This window comes from Melospiza melodia, chromosome 6 (genome assembly GCF_035770615.1).
Source record: "Melospiza melodia melodia isolate bMelMel2 chromosome 6, bMelMel2.pri, whole genome shotgun sequence".
Taxonomy (NCBI): domain Eukaryota; kingdom Metazoa; phylum Chordata; class Aves; order Passeriformes; family Passerellidae; genus Melospiza; species Melospiza melodia.
The window spans coordinates 76,110,751-76,126,706 of record NC_086199.1 but is presented as its reverse complement, the minus strand read 5'-3'; the positions used below and the strand labels follow the sequence as shown (position 1 = coordinate 76,126,706).

Genomic DNA, 15,956 nt, shown 5'->3' with positions numbered 1-15,956 from the left:
AAAGTAATATTGCTGCAGACTTGTACAATGAACAAAGTCAAAAGGCAACTAAAATAATTTTTCATAAGTATGTCTTCTTTTGAAAGATATTGAAGAAATTAGTTCATATAAATAATAATTGACACTTTCTCTATTACAAAATAAAGTCACTTTTTTTCACTGTCTAGGCACATCAATACAGTTGATCTGCAGATGGAAGTAACAAAATTCCTGCATCAGTGTGAGAGCTCTGGAGCCTCTCAAATGACAGACTCCTCCTTACCCACACTCTTTGGAAACAATAACATGAAAATGGATGTTGCTTGCAAGGTACTAATTGCTATTTTAAACACAGCTCTATTTTTCATTAACAATACTAACTTGTAGTGCAGGTTGAAGCATTTGATGGTTGAAGCAGTTTCTTGTATTTTTTGGGCAGGTTACTTACAATGAATGCAACCCATCATTTATGAAAAAATAATGTTTTTCCTCAGAGTAGCAGAGAACATGTGAGAACTTGTTCTCTTGAGGAGCTCATCTCCTCAAAGTTCAAATTTTCATGGGCAAAGCATCCAAAATACAAATAGTTATATTCTTTTAGTCTGTGCACCCCATTATATTTGGAAGCGAGGCAAATAATGCAGTAATTTTAACCATTCTTAACTTTGGCTCATCTCCATCTGTAAATTGCTTAATGTCCCTTAGGGGAAGCAGTGTGTGACAACAGACCCTATAATTTGCTGTACTTCTTGGGGTGGTGCTGTTTTCTGTTAAGTAATGCATTTTATTTTTGCCTCTGGGCAAAAGCTGGATTTGCATTAATGTTACTTAACCGTACAGAGTGAAACAGGAATGTGCATTCCCAGACTTGTCTATGCCTCTCTTTTCAGGTCATATTGGAAGGCAAAAACATTGAGGAGGGGTTTGGGATTGCATTTAGAGTTCTTCAGGTATGGAAAAACTTGATATAACAAGCAATATTAATGCAAAGTAACTCCTGAAAGCAGCAATTATTTAAACAAAAGCCTTTCCCCCCACCCCCAAATGTATTTAAATCCCCTCAAAAGCAAAACTTTTTAAGAAAAAAGTCGCAAGTTTAAGTCTTACATGTCCATGTATTTGTGGAAGCTTGGTAATGAAATTAAGATGCTGTTTCTGCAGGACATTTCCAGAGTAATTGGATCCTACAAAGGAGTGAAGTACAGCTTTTCCTTTGCTGTGCACCTTGTTCAGTGCCTGAACTCTGGCATGCCACAGTCACAGATGTGTGTAGAGACCTCTCACGTGGTGCCTCTCTGCAGTTCATGACAGTCATGCAAAGACAGTGAATAAATGAGGCCAGGGCTCGCTCTGTTCTGTTCTCCTGATTTGAGAGCAAAATTAATTAACTGGGAACTCTGGCTGGGGACCTCTCACTCCTCATGTCTGGGTAGAAATTGAATGATTATCAGTCAGCATAGATCATGAGCCTCTAAACTCTTCTGAGTGTTTCGCATCCATATAGTCCCAGACAGTAGAGCAGGGCACTTTTGGGCAGAGGTGGCACACTGAAAGAGTATTTATGGATGTGGCAGGCCCTGCTCCTTCTTTCAGGTCAGGATGTACAAGACAGAACTCCTGTTTGCAGGGAGATGGAGAGCCTTAGAAAAACAGCACTTCTAAGCAGCAGCAGCAGCAGCCACTGCCTCCAGTAAAAATGGAGCAGTGAGTCCAGTTGCCTATCATTTCCATTTCCATCCTTTTTTTTTCTTTACTTACTCATTGCAGGATCAGTTCACAGCTTTTATCAATCATCTCTTCCCTCATGGTCAGTTGCCTCCTGTTTGGGGTATTCAAAGGGTGGCTGTTGGTGGGGAGGCTGGAGAAATATACTGGTCATGTGCTAAGTGAGGGAGAGGTGGGTAGGGATCTAGGAAAGAGCTTTTGCCAGAAGAAATAAAACTGATTTTTTGCCACTCCTGAAAAGAAGGCACTAACAGCACTCTTGTTCTTGAGTGATTTTTACAAGTCTGGTTATAAAAAAACCTTTAAGTCAACCTGGAGCAGTGGTGAGTGGAAAACCAGAGGCTCCCAAAACAGCTTTGAGTTTTTGGAGCGTGGTGTGGTATTTGGTCCTTAGGAGAGACTGTCTCAGTTGTGTAGACTCCCTCTGAGCAAACCTGCTGAGAACATTCACTGTGTTGCTCTGATGTTCCAACTACCTCTAGGACTTCCAGCTAGAGGCTACAGAGGTGTACAGCAGAGTGGCCAAGCAGCTGGTGAAGCAGCAGAAATACAGTGAGATCCAGCAGCTCCTGAAGTGTGTCAATGAGTCTGGAGTGGCAGCAAAAAATGATGGGGATAACATTATCCTAAACTGTCTGAATGAGTTCAGAAACATTCCTGCTGAGGTAATTCTGTCCTGCATTGTGTCTCTTTTGAAGTAAAAAGGATATAGACCATACAGGCTGCAGGGAAGTCTGGTGCCTGTATGCTCTTTCAGTGAGTCCTTCAGATGCTCTGGCTCCTTGCTGAGGGCACAGCTGCAGGGTGGGAGTGCATGGCTTGCCTTGTACAAGATGCTCTGAGAGGAAGCCATAAGTAGCTGTGGCACTCTCCTACCCAGCACTTCCCAAAGGGACACCCGTGGGGGGCACAGAACATTTGCTTCACAAGGCCCTGTCAAATGCTGCAGAAGTGTTCCCTTCAGTGAGGCCTCCCTGGCTAACACAGAGGAAACTCCTGCCTCCATAGGAACCAATTTTGTGGTTCCCTTTGCCTGCCACAGAGTTTTTTCCATCCCACTCTTAGGGTCAGGGTGGGCCATGGGGTAATTCCTGCTGGGATGGGGGAAACCTACAAATTCATTTCATGCAACACAGGCCATGTCTAGGAGAGACTCATAGCATTCTCTAGGGATACCTCCCAGAGATGGCAGGCAGGAAAAGCTGTGGGGAAAGGGAAGACTTGGAATTAGTATTTTTTTGTATTTTCTACATCTGCAACTCTTGCAGCTGGGACAGTCTAAGCACCTGCTGTCATCTCAGCAGCCCTGCCTGTCCACAGGGGTTTGATCCCTGATGGGGTAAAGTTTTTCAGACTATTATCACTTTAAATGTGAACACCTTTTCCCTTCTTTGGATACAGGATCTCGATAATCTGATTCAGGATATGGACAGTGATGAAAACAAGGTAAGTAAAGTAGCAAGAGCCAAACAGCCCAGACTTGGTCTGCAGTTTGCAAGCTCTTTTTCACTGTCTTCTCTCTCAACCTCATGCAAATATGATTTTTGAAGGCTACTACCTAGATTGTAGAAATCACAGTGAATTTCTCAAGGCCAAGGTAATGTGTAAAGCTGTGACATAGAGGTATCAATTGAGACTATTCCTGTTAGTTCCCTGAGAGCCCTCAGAGTGAGGGCTGGACATTTATTAGAGTGGAAGGAAAAGTATTTCAGAAAGGCACATTGGTGAGTTTATTGGTTTGTTATTCAACTTCTCATATAGGTGCTTGCAGATTTCTAGTAATAGCAGGCAGCTGATGATGACCACTTCAGCTTATTGTTTCAGGATTATACTATTTCCATGGTGATCGAGAGTTAAATGATAAAACTTCTCCAGCTTCTGATAGACTTTTTCTCTTAGAGATGAAGCCTAAACTAGTTTATTTCTTTGTTGGCTTTCATACCAGGCAGCCAAGCCACCGGAGAACTGTAGATCCCTGTTTATAGAAGTGGCCGTGACTCAGCATTTGGGGATTTTTGTAGATCCCGAGTGGCAGTGGCATAGCTGGGAGTAAACTCTAAAGAGTTTTGACAGTCCTCTGTCTGCTCTGAATGGCAGACTCACTGTTGTAGGCAGATTGAAAAATGGGCTTTTAATTCTGCTTTTCTGTAATATCTATCACTGAAAGATGGGAGTTGTTCTAGAACCAGCAGTGGAAGAAGTGACAGATTCAGACACTTTGCTGTGAGGATACTGTAATTAATGCATGAGATGGGATTCCTGAGAGTAGTTTCATGGTCACAGAGTAAAGGAGTGTCTACAAGACACAAACTTAATACAATACACCTGTTTGCCCATTTCTTTCCCTGGGATCCGCCTCACGCCATGCTGCGTTTGGTAATGTGGTACTACCACCTTGCGTGACAGGCCTGTAAAGCGGGTATTTCCCTGGGGTCCTTGTTGAGCCTGCCCAGTGGGTTTGCTCAGCTCTCTGACCAGGCTGTGGTGTCAGATCCAGGCGTACCTGCTGTGCCACAAGCTGCGCTCGGCCTACCTGGTGTCGGTGCGGCAGGAGCGGGCGCGCGCCGTGCAGCTGGTGCAGCGCGTGCGGCAGCTGGCCCTCAGCAGCGGCGACCACGTCGTCACGGCCATCTGCGCCCAGTGGCTCTCCGTGCACCAGCCCAAGGGCAGGCACCGGCTCCCCCAGGGCACCAGCAAGTGATGGGCGACTGACACGAGCCGGAGCAGAAGGCTTCGGGACAGCTCAGGAGCGTCTGCTTCCGCGGCCTCTAGGTACAGTGGAACTCTGTTGGCTGATGGCGGTGGCAGATGGGTGTTGCTAATGTGCCTCTGGTGAAAGGAAGGGAACTAAATTACAAGTGCCAGTCCTGTATTCTGACAAACAGTCACTACCTCAGGGTGTTTTTTGGTTCTCTTTTTGGTGGGGGGTGGGGGGGGGGGGCAGTTTCAAACTGAACAAGCAAGGATTTAGGTGTATGGAAGAGAGCACTTCTGTTTCTGGCTTTAGTTTTTGCGTTTTGTTGGCTTTTAATTTTTGGGGGGATTGATATTTTTTGAAAAGCACTGGACTTATTAATATATGTTTTATTTTTAATCCAGAAAACATATGTAGAGAGGACAGAAAAATTTTATCAACTCATTGTAGCCTAGAGTATAAAATTTTTGTGATGTTTCCTGAAAAGTTTTCAAAATTGGAGAATTCTTCTGTTTCAAAGACTAAAACTCAGATTTTTTTTTAAGCCTCTAGACAAATCATTGCTACTTCTTTTTTATCCCCCCCACACCCAGTATAGTGTACCCATTTTTTTTAGTTTGTTTGATAAGGTAGGAACTGATTCTTTTGGCACATTTGAACTTACCAGTCACACTGTGTTTTGTGTGCCATAGATGTGGTACTTGGGCTAGTGCCAACTAAATGAATGAAGTTATAAAGGGCATGTGCGGTAAGGGAAGTACAAAGGGAAAATAAGCCTTTAAAATAGCTGAAAAATCATGTGCCTCTTTCTTTACTGCAGTAATACCCAATAAATCATTGTGCTGCAGCTTTATGACTGAATAGTTGACAGTAAACTTCCACAGTTTTTCATCAGGTATGGCAAAGAATAATGATAGAGCAAGCTGTGGCAAAATTAAACAGGTGGTCTGTATCCCTTTCACATAGGGATGTATTTATTTATTTATTACCAGAATAATTTGTCCCTCTCAAGTACAATAGAACATGGAACTGGACATGCCCTGTATTGATGGGTTTTGCTCTGGAAGTGCAAGTTGATTGGTTTAATGAAAAAAAAAAAGCAGCAATCTCTGTGCAATGTCTGTGTTCAGGGATGCTGAAAAAAAGTAGCTGCTTCTCTGCAACTAGTATTGGGACATGACAAACTGGCAAAAATGTGTTAGACAGTAGTAGGACTGTCAAAAAAAAAAGAACAAAACATGGCATTCCCCAAGTTTGTGTTTGCTGTTTACATGTATTTCAGCACAAGAAGTAGGAAAACTAATTCACTTTTTTATTAAAAAGTTGTTTACATCAAAAAACCAACAGGTTTTCTGAAGTGTAATGTAATTGTAAATAGTTTTAGTACATAAAATAATTGAGACTACGAAGTTAAGAGTTTTGCACTATCCCCAAGCTCACTATAATGAAAGAACAGACTTCCATGGTGTTGGAAAGGATTTGGTCCATCTTCTTCAGGGTTTCAAGAGCTGACACAAACACTTTGGAGGTGCTCTGCTCTGCTCACTAGAGCAGAAATGACCACATACAGCTTTCAGAATCCCCTGAGCACAGATTTGCATTATCTCATTAGTGAGCAGTACTAATGAAAGCTTTTGTTTCCCTGGCCAGACTGACCTAGCTTTCCATCGGCTTACAGCCATCAGGCTAATCCTAAAACGTGACACTGCCTATGGCTTCAGTCATTTTTAAATCTCTGATTATGGGGAGGAGATTTTACTGTGTGAGGGTATCCAGATCTGCATTGCTGTCATATTCCTGTTCTGCTCACGTTCCTTCAGCTGCAGAGAGCACTGAGAGTGGAGTTTGCCATGCAGACCCATCAGTTCCCTACCTGCTTTTCTTCCTGACCTCTTTGCACTGTACCTGATGCACTTTATATAGTGTTTGGTGTAATTTGATGTTCTTAACCTGGAATTGTAGGGATCTTCCTTGTACCAGCAGAACTGGAATTTTGACCCCAGTTAATTACATTGTGTCATAAATTGTGCAATTATCAAGGGGCTTTGAATTTTTGAGCAGGAAGAAGGGATTGAATACTGCCAGTTTAAGAGAATTTCTCTGTTACTGACCAAGGTTTGTTTACAACTAAAACAAAAATAAAGTATTATGACTGTTAATGTATTTTCAGTTTATTTTTTATCCCAACACAGCTAGGGTTCTCTTTCTAGACCTGCATTTTGCTTTTGGCTATACTTAGTGGAGTAATTAGAAGGGGGGGTAATTGTTGTATCATGCCAAATTTACATGTTACTGAGTATCCTCAGTATTTAGATCGACTGGAATGTCACATCTTTAGAAGTCCCCCCTAGCAGCTAGGTAGCCTAGGTAGTTCAGCCTCATGCATGTACTCAGTAATCCTCTTTATGGAGCTTTGCAAGTTAATCTAACTCTCCCTTACAAGCCTCCCTTTGAGACAGCTAAATGAGCTTTAGTTTCCTCATTTTTTAGAGATCAGCTGAGAAGTATAAATTACTTGCTCAAGGTCAAAGAGAGTGGATGTATATCTGTGGAAATGTTTATTTAATATGTCTTATGTTAAATCTATAATTAGACTTTTTGAGAAGTGCATTGACCTGCAAGGGCAAAAACAGTTAACACCAGAGACACTGTTCTGCTTTTTTAAAAGCTGGTTTCTCTTGCTCCTGAAGCCACTTTCAAGATCAGAGAATGACACACAGAAAGCAAGCCAACGCTCCAGTGGTAGGTAACTTTCTACTCCTACATTATAGTTGTGGATTTAGCTTCATCATTGGGATGCAGCACAAAAGAGGGAGGGGGGAAAAAAAGTAGAGTGAGTGGGAGAAACACAAAGGAACTTTAAAATGCTACCTGGACTGAATTCTCTACATTAGTGAGGCAGGTGCAGATAACAGCAACACCAAGTAAACCGATTCAGCATTTCTGAGAGAAGATACGGGGTCCAGTTGTAAAAGGAAAATGGTTTTATTTAGTATTGCTCAGAGGTAGCACAGGACTCATCTGCATAGACAGCATCCAGACAGGAAGAATTAAAATTAGCATTGGTTTTCCACAACGGGCAGTTGGTCACAGTGGCAGGTTCATATGCAAGTCCAAAAACTTCTAGGCATTTTTTCAGAAGCAGAAGATAATCCTATGAGCTGTGGCACTTGGTTTCTGACTGCTTAACTCTTTCAGAAATAATCTCTGATCACGGATTGCACTCCAGCAGTTTGCACTCACGTAGCACTGGGGCTCCAAGGGAGCAGTCCCAGAGCTGTGTGGCCTGAGGCAGCTGCTTGGTGGGAGTGCAAGCTGTGTGGTCCTGCAGGGGCAGCCAGGCAGCCTTGGCTGGCAGCCAGGCATTGCCTGCCCCGTAGCTGCTGGGCAGACAAGCACAAGGATTTCTTACCTTCCTGTCCTGGGGCCAGCTTGACCGTAATACCAAGATGGTCCTGCCTCCTGCTTCAGCTATTTAGCTCTAGGAGGTTTGGTGTCATTTAAAGCTAAAGTCTCAGCTGAAGTTGTTTAATATTTTTTAACATGGTTGAGATGTTCCTTGTTCATTCTGCTCTATTTTCTAGGTTCTAAAGTAATTTAAAGTGCAGCTGGGGGGGGGGTTACTGTGACAACTTTTACACCATCTTTGTTCAATGCTTCATGAGAGAGATGCTGATTTTTTTAATAACTTGTCTGTGCACAATTGCAGCCCTCCGGCAGCTTTTAACCTCTTAGTCACCTGCACCAAAACCTGGGTTCTCAGAAGGTTTGCCAACCCCCAATAAACCTACTGCAATCAGTGGGTATTAAGGGCCATGATACCTCAGTGGCTAGGGTCCAGCTTCTTACAGAGCATGCAGAGAAAGTGATTCCGTGTAAAAAATTTTACCTAATGCTTGGCACAAAAAGGCCAGGACCTGTTTTTGTGTGCTAAAGAGTATTGCATAACTTTCCAGAAAATTTAATATCCCAAAGTATTTTTGCTCTGCCAGTTCAAAGGGTAGGAACTGAAAATAATCTCATAGTTCAGAGTCATACTAAACTCATAAGTTTAGAGTCCTACCTCATTACTATTGCTGTTAGGGAAAAAAACAACCAAACTTTATTTAAAGTAATGCCTTGTTACTTCATACTCTAAACCTAAGACTGCAACCTCCCTTTCTATTCTAAAGCCAGAGAACCACAGCCTCGAGGTGCTGTGTGAGATAACAAGCAGGTTGCTCCCTGCATTAGTGCTCTAATTCTCCAGCTGGGAAGAGGGACCGATTGCTTACAAATCTCAATCCTTAAGTGTAATATTGCAGAAATTCAACTTATGTCGTGCCCGCAGAGCCATCCTTAGGGCAGCTGAAGTATCAGTGTTGTACTCTTGAGGTCTCTCAGCAGTGCTGTTCCCTGGAGAAGCTTGGCTGGGCCCAGCCAGGGACACTCTTGGTGCTGCTCAGTCCCACTGGATGCCAAGGAGCTCACAGCTCACGCTCCAGAGCTTCTTTGCCGTCTCATCATCCCGGCCACGTGGAGATACGTACGCTGGCTGGCAGTCACTGTAAGAAAAACATTCTTTTCATTCTTTCAAGTCTGACATCTCCATCTGCATTAGTACACTGAAATGTCTGTGTTAAGATTAGGGAGTTGCTCTCTAGCAGCTTAATTCAAGACTAGTTCAAGAATGGTGGGAGCTGTCCAGCAAATGAGCAAGGGTTGGTGCTAAGCCACCATGAGCAAGATTTCTTTCCAACTAGCTAGGGAAGAATCTCTCCCAATGGCACCAAGAACTGGCAAGCAAGTGTAGCTCCATCTGTTGTCTCAACTCTTAAAAGAAACCTCACTAGTGTGCATTCTCATTAATACCACTAAAAAGGCATATAGACTCCAACCAAGCTCTTCAGGAGCACATTTCCTAAAAAAAAACCTGCAAAAAAGTCACTCAAACAGCCCTTCATTCTAAACTATTTATCCCACTGTATACCCAAGAATAACACTGTAATAACCATGTATGGTTACCCCCTTTCCATTATCATTTGAACTGTGCTTCTTTCTTCTCAGCTTCTCCAATCAGAAAGCATTCAGTCTGGAAAAGAGGTCCTGTGTTCTCAACTATTATGCTGCAATAACTTGGGAGTTTAAGAGCACAGAAGAAATGGCATCTTGTAAGGTTTCCATTCAGCTCAGTGTTTATAGATGGAGTCTTTAATATGCCTGAAATGACAGGTGGACTCCCACCTGTCGCATGACTGTGGCATGAAATTTTTTTTCTTAACGTCCACGCTTGTGTTTTATACTCTATGGCCTGGAAAGTAAAAAGGATTCTAGGCTAGTCCAGTGTAAATTGTGAATTAGTGTTGAAAATGGACCTCATTTCCCACCAGGTCCATAACTCCCTTTTTTTAATGAGTTTAAATTCCACCAGTTTTCTGTACTTTGGGACATCAATGCTATATTTTTATCTCAAGACAGGCAGTCATGGAAGACTTAAGATGTCTATTTATACATTCACGTCTGATTAAGATGGTACTAACTCCCAAATGAAGATCAGGTAATGATGTCATTACAGAGACTAATCTAATCACAAGAAGAAAGCTCTGCAAAGACACAATGGCTCCAACAGCATCCATGTGAGGGAGGAGAAAAAACCCACGATTTTTTGTATTTGTTCCCAAAAAACAGTATTGTTACAGTGCTCTACATGCAGTGGGAAGCTGGTAGACATATCTGTGGGAATCTGTTCGAATAGCAGTCTTCAAATATAGAATGATGATGACTTGAAACTGCTCTGGGCTGTGGTTTTGGTGATGGGAAAAGAAGAACAATGTAGGGTCCTGGAATGCGTCAAAGAAGTAAAAAAATAACAGGTTTTATAATGGGAGCTAAACAAGAGCATTTCCATGACAGTGTGACAAACAGCCCAGCAAGAGTCCCTCCCAGCTGGTAGGTCTGTCACACTGGAGGATAAAGTTATTTGGTCACATGCCAGACCTGAAAATCTCACCTGTCTCTGCAGCTCCATCAGCTCTCCCAGCTCCCTGAGAGCACAGGCCCTTCTGCTCTAGTGGTGTAAAACTACGAAAGGAAATGAAGTGTCTTCCCAGAATTGACTGAAGTGACCTAAGTAACTACACAGTTCTACTGAAAAGTGATTTTCCCAAGTGTTAGGCAGGTCAGCATTAGAGCTCTGAGTGTGTGACAGCCATTCCTGCACTTTGAGTACATTAATATTTCTGGCACTACAGGACATGCTATTGCATGAAGTGTTGCACAGGTCAGGTATTTCTTCTAACGTGATTGCAACAGACCTGAAAGGGGTAATGCTCTATTTGTCACCCTCAGTCTTACCAGACAGCCCCTTACCTGGTCCCTTCTTAATGAACAATGACAGTAAGTCCCACATTCCTCAGCCAGCAAAGCTGCCTTCCACAGAGTATCACTTCATCAGCTTGCACCCACCTGAAATACTGTCCTGTCACAGACTCCAGCTCCTCAGCTACTGCACAGTAGATACTGGTCTGAGCTCCTTCACAAGGTGTCTTCAAGAAGAAGGAGAATATCTTCCACAGCCAGGTCATTACAGACGAGTGCCGGACCAGATCTGAGTACACAGACCCGGGATGGAGAGCGTTTGCTGTGACTTTAGTGCCTATGGCAAAATAAAACAGTCCAAGACAAATCCACATGGATCAAAGTGTCTCTAAAAGAAGGGGAATATACTCCTCAATTCTACCTGTAGATAAGCTATAACTTAGAAGAGGAGTCTTTTAAGTAGCCTTAGATACAGGGAATAAGTGCAGTCCTCTGTAGTTACTGCATGCTGGATGTGATGGATACACTTGACCTCTTAGCCAAATCAGCAGTAGTTTGGTACAGGCTCCAAAGAAAGTACAGGTGTGAGCTATAAATGGGCCAGAACTCCTCTAGGAAATCCACAGAAGCCAGTGAGTATCAGTGCACATGCATTTGGAACACCCATCATGCAGTTCACACAAGTACCACACGGCTTTTCCAATACTCTTCCCTCCAGGAACAAATAAGGTTGTGGATGCACTGAGTCTCATGTACCTTTCCCACTGTATATAATTTGAATACCAGCCAACCACTCCACTCCATAAATATTTCAGCCTAAGTAAGCCTTCTTGAGCTCTCCCTGCTAGGAGATTTGACTGCAGGGTGACAGTCTTCCCTTGAGCTGGCTCACCTCTCAAGGCTGCTCCTCAAGGCAGAGACCTTTTACCAAGAGCAAACTTTTGGATGAGCCCAGCTGAACCTCAGCTCAAGCTGCAACTGGACTGCAAAGCAGGTAACTCCCCTGGAGCAGAGATGCCTCTCAGCATTTGAGATTTCTTACCTGAGACTGAGAGCCTTCCTTAAGCAAGGCAGAGAGGCCCTTTGCTTGCAACAAATCCTTGGTAAGTGACTGATTGCTGAATTAATACTGAGGAAACATTACTAGTCCATGTAGCTACTCAATAATAATTATTATAAACTTTGTATAGATCATTTCATTACATATAAATTGTCCAAGTCTGAGACTCAAACTGGACCTAGGCTTCCTAAGGGGTTCAAAAAGCATGGGGCTCCAAGCTGAGCCTCGTGATTCAACAGGAGGGTCTTCCTTACACAGTGTGTTTCCAGTCCTGTGTGAATCATTCTAACTTAATTCTAAATCAGTTTTCCTTTGTATGTGTCTTTCATGTAAGTAACAGAGTGAACTTTGCCATCGGACTTTGTTAAGTCACCCTTTTATGACATCAGGTTAAAAACACTTTTGCTAATACCTTTGATGGTGATTCTTGAAGCAGTTTAAAACATTCATCCATGGCACTGGAGCATCCCCTGCTCCCTTCTAAACACAGGAGTCATTATGTGCCTTCTGCAAAACAAAGTGCTAGGGGGCCTGAGTGCTAAACCAGCAGCAGTTTCCAGCAGGTTTTTGAGAACACCTGCCTCTTTTGCCTTACTCTAATAGTAATTTCCTGGGGAAGACACTGCTTCTGTTGTAGTAAATAAATACGACTTCAGTTTATGAACAGGACTGAATGGCATGACTGTGACAGATGTTGTGACTTACAAGGTGCTGTCTAATCTTATGCTTGTTCTACGGGCCACCAACCTTTAAGGCAGCTGAGTGTGCATTAGGTTTTCTATTGGAGACTGCAGCTGTGGCTCTGTTCCCAGCTTCCATCCACATAGCGCAACTGTCTGCATGGATGCAGCTAGTATTTGACAAGCACCACAGGAAAATGAGATAAATTCAACTGTGGCAAGATACCGAACTCCTCTACCCTGCTGTTGCAAAGACAATCCGTGTTGCAAGTCTCCTGGTTCCACAGACAGGAGCTATTTTCTTCCTACAAAGAGCTCGGTGACATTTGCCTCCAACCATGCAATTTGTGCACAGATGATTTGCAGCCCTTTCTCCAGCCCGCCCTCCCCACGCACGGTGCTCGGAGAGCCGAGCCAAGGCCCTGCTGCCTCTGGAACTTGCCCTGCAGGCGCCGGGCCAGCTCGCGGGTGAAGAGCACGTTGGCCAGCTTGCTGTGGCAGTAGGCCAGGCCGCGGTTGTAGCTCCTCTCCCCGTGCAGATCGTGGAAGCGGATGCGGCCGCCGTGGTGAGCCAGGGAGGACACGTTCACGATGCGGGCGGGGGCACACTGCTTCAGACGCTCCAGCAACAGGAAGGTCAGGAGAAAATGGCCTGAGGGGAGACAAAAGGTCATGCCCTGCTTGCTTATACGTGGTGTCTCGCTGCTGCCCTCATTTCAAGTCCAGGAAAAAGAAAATTTCTGTTAAATTCCCCTGAATTAACATCTACACTTTTTTGGGGGCCTTCAAGTTCTGCTCCTCATCTTCAAAAAGCTGGAGCTGTCATACATTTCAAAATGTCCCAGGTAACACGTACAGATACTTAAACTGGATCTCTGATATGCAAATACACCACATTGCATCTCCAGAACTCTTGACTCTAGCCCTCCATCCTCCCTGTAAAAGGAAGAATGAGGAAGAGAAAATCTGACGGCGGGATTTTCCTTTGGCATTTTGCAACAGAAGATGATCTTTAAGGGCAATTCCAACCCAAACCATATGACTATTCTATGATTCCATATTGAGTGCAAACATGATTCCAGTGGCCTTACCGAGATGATTGACTCCCAGCTGCATCTCAAAGCCATCAGCAGTCTTGGAGTAAGGGCATAACATTACCCCAGCATTATTAATGAGAATATGGAGTTCCTTCTCCTCTGTAAGAAACAACAGACATCCTTAAACGAGGAAACAGAGAATGCAGACAAGAAAGTAGCACAAGTCACCCCTTGCTGTCTGACTTGCAGCCACATCACCTTAAAAAAAGGATGTATCTCCTACCACAAAGTAGCCCATGGCCTCTGACCAGCCCCTGCTATGAACCACAATACCCAAGAGGTACAGAGACCAGCAGGGCAGGGATTTGGCCATGGTTAGAAGAATGGACAGCGGTCCTTAGCAAATATTCTCACTAAAAAGAAGAATCTAGAGACTGTACCTGCTAGAAATCTCTCAGCAAACTCCCGGATGGACTTAGTATCAGCCAAGTCCAGTTTTTTCGCAATGACTTCCTGGTTCTCTGTCTCGGCTCGGATTTCACTGGCTGCAGCTTCTGCCTTTGCCGTGTCTCTGCAAGCAATAATTACCCTTGCACCTGCAAGGAGGGGAGGGGGGAACAACAGGAGCAGGACCTGAGTTCACTGGAGCACACTGGATGATCCAGGCTACAACAAGCAGGCTGACATGCCCAGCACTTACAAACAATATATTGTTTCTCTAGGGAACTGGCATCAGTTGGGGGGGTGGCTGGAAGATACAAAGCCTTTCTCACTCAAATGTGAGTTACAGTCTTGCTGAAAGATGATTTCAGACCAGGCAAATGCACATCTTAAGTGCCTCTGTCCATGTTCTCCCACATTAGGAGTGCATACAACAACACAGGTATGATAGGGTTGTTATCTGCCTCTATAATGGGAACATCAAGCCAGGAGCACAAAAAGGTGATGGATTGCAGCCAGAGTAATTTCTAAATGGATTGTGAACAGGTAGTTTAATCTTCTTATCAGTTAGCCAAATAACATTTACATCAAATTAGCTTGAAATATAACTAAAGCACATAGTGGTGGACCTATGTAATTTCCCAACTTCATATAAGCAGAGTGCAGGAACTTCCCCAGTCCTCTCAAATCAGTTGCAATGCAATGCATTTTCATGTCCCCAGAGCACATTTTTGGAGTCCAAGCAATGAAAACAGTTGAGGAACTGGGAACTTGCACCTCAGTGGTTACAGCCTCTGAAGGAACAGCACTTGGGCTCATCTGCAGTAACTCTGGAATCCAGTTTACTTCAATATAAGCCTACAACACATCTTCCTTAGGTCCAGAAAAGGGGCTACTGACACAAGGCACAGCCGCTCCGGCTGCAGAGGGATGCCCGCACTTGCCTCTTCGTGCCAGGTCTCTGGCGGTCTCCTTCCCGATGCCTGTGTTGGCTCCTGTGATTATCACCACCTTCCCCTCCAGCCTTGCTGTTGACTTACACCGTCCTCCAGCGACATAGCGCCTGCAAGAGGGGAGGCACCAGTCACTTCTGCCTCCTCAGCGGGCCCCGTGCGGGGCTGAGCGCCCCAGAGCCTGGGGGTTCGCATCAACACTCGGGCTCACCGCTGCCCGGGCCCAGGGAGTCACGGGCGCCCCCACCTCAAGCGGCCGCTCACGACCCTGTCGCGACCGGGACACCGGCACCGCGCCCCCCGATCCCCCGCGCTTTCCCGAGCGCGGCCCCGCCCCGCCCGTGCGTCAAGTGGGGCCACGACTCCCATTGGCTGCTGCCGCGCGGCCCAAGGCCCTTCGGCCAATGGGCTGCGCCGCCGCACCCTGAGGAGAACGCGGGCCCCGCCCCCTGCCGCGCCTCCGGAGCGCGCCGGTGCCGGGACGGAGCCCGGGGAGCGCGGCGGGCGGCGCCGGGGCTGAGCGAGCCCCGCAGCGCGGCAGTGTCACCGGGGCGCTGGAGCCGGGCAGGCCAGAATAGCTCCGACCCCAGCGCGGGCTGCAGAACGGGACTCCCGCTGTTCGCGTTCGCGCCACACGCACACAGACACACAGGGGCGCCGCTCTGCGGGGCTGAGCATACGCGAAGGGCAGGGGCTGCGCTCGGTAAGACGCACCTGATGTAGGGCGCTGCCACGAAAAGAAAGACGGGGACGGAGACGGCGGCGCCCAGCGCGGCTTCCCAGCAGTTGAGCATCGCTGCCGCCAGCTACCCACGCACCGCCAGCGCACGGCTCCCGGCAGCCCCCGCCCGCCCCTTTGGATCCGCCCCCGCCCCTCCCGGCTCGGCCTCGCCCACAGCCGCGCCGCCACACCTCCACGGCCGGGCCGCGCCCCGCGGCAGCACCTGCGGGCGCGCCAGCAGCCCGCTGCTTGTGCTCCGACCTGGGTGCCTCGAAACCTTTGGAAACGCGCTCCTCAACTAGGGAGCCGAGAAACGTCTGCAGACACAGCGCAGCGGCGGCTGTCGGCAGTGGCGTTTGAAACACACT

At 45.8% G+C, this 15,956-nt stretch overlaps 2 protein-coding genes across 6 annotated transcripts in view; one reads left to right on the top strand and one right to left on the bottom strand.

The window, feature by feature from the left end:
• ZFYVE26 (zinc finger FYVE-type containing 26) overlaps nucleotides 1–6,558 on the top strand; it is a 47,584-nt gene extending 41,026 nt beyond the window's left edge. For all 5 annotated transcript variants that reach the window (XM_063159299.1, XM_063159302.1, XM_063159300.1 and 2 more), the window contains exons 37-41: nucleotides 168–309; nucleotides 870–929; nucleotides 2,187–2,369; nucleotides 3,106–3,150; nucleotides 4,196–6,558. In XM_063159299.1, coding sequence (XP_063015369.1) covers nucleotides 168–309; nucleotides 870–929; nucleotides 2,187–2,369; nucleotides 3,106–3,150; nucleotides 4,196–4,405 — 640 coding nt within the window. In that variant the 3' untranslated portion in view covers nucleotides 4,406–6,558. The remainder of the gene's footprint in view (nucleotides 1–167; nucleotides 310–869; nucleotides 930–2,186; nucleotides 2,370–3,105; nucleotides 3,151–4,195) is intronic.
• Nucleotides 6,559–7,365: 807 nt separating this feature from the next.
• On the bottom strand, nucleotides 7,366–15,706 carry LOC134419689 (retinol dehydrogenase 12-like). The gene is made up of 7 exons (XM_063159303.1): nucleotides 15,582–15,706; nucleotides 14,859–14,977; nucleotides 13,914–14,069; nucleotides 13,528–13,632; nucleotides 12,879–13,088; nucleotides 10,844–11,033; nucleotides 7,366–8,943 (listed from the first exon to the last, which is right to left on the bottom strand). The coding sequence occupies exons 1-7, from the start codon at nucleotides 15,659–15,661 to the stop codon at nucleotides 8,841–8,843; spliced, it is 963 nt and encodes a 320-aa protein (XP_063015373.1). The 5' UTR covers nucleotides 15,662–15,706; the 3' UTR covers nucleotides 7,366–8,840.
• Between the last annotated feature and the right edge of the window lie 250 nt (nucleotides 15,707–15,956).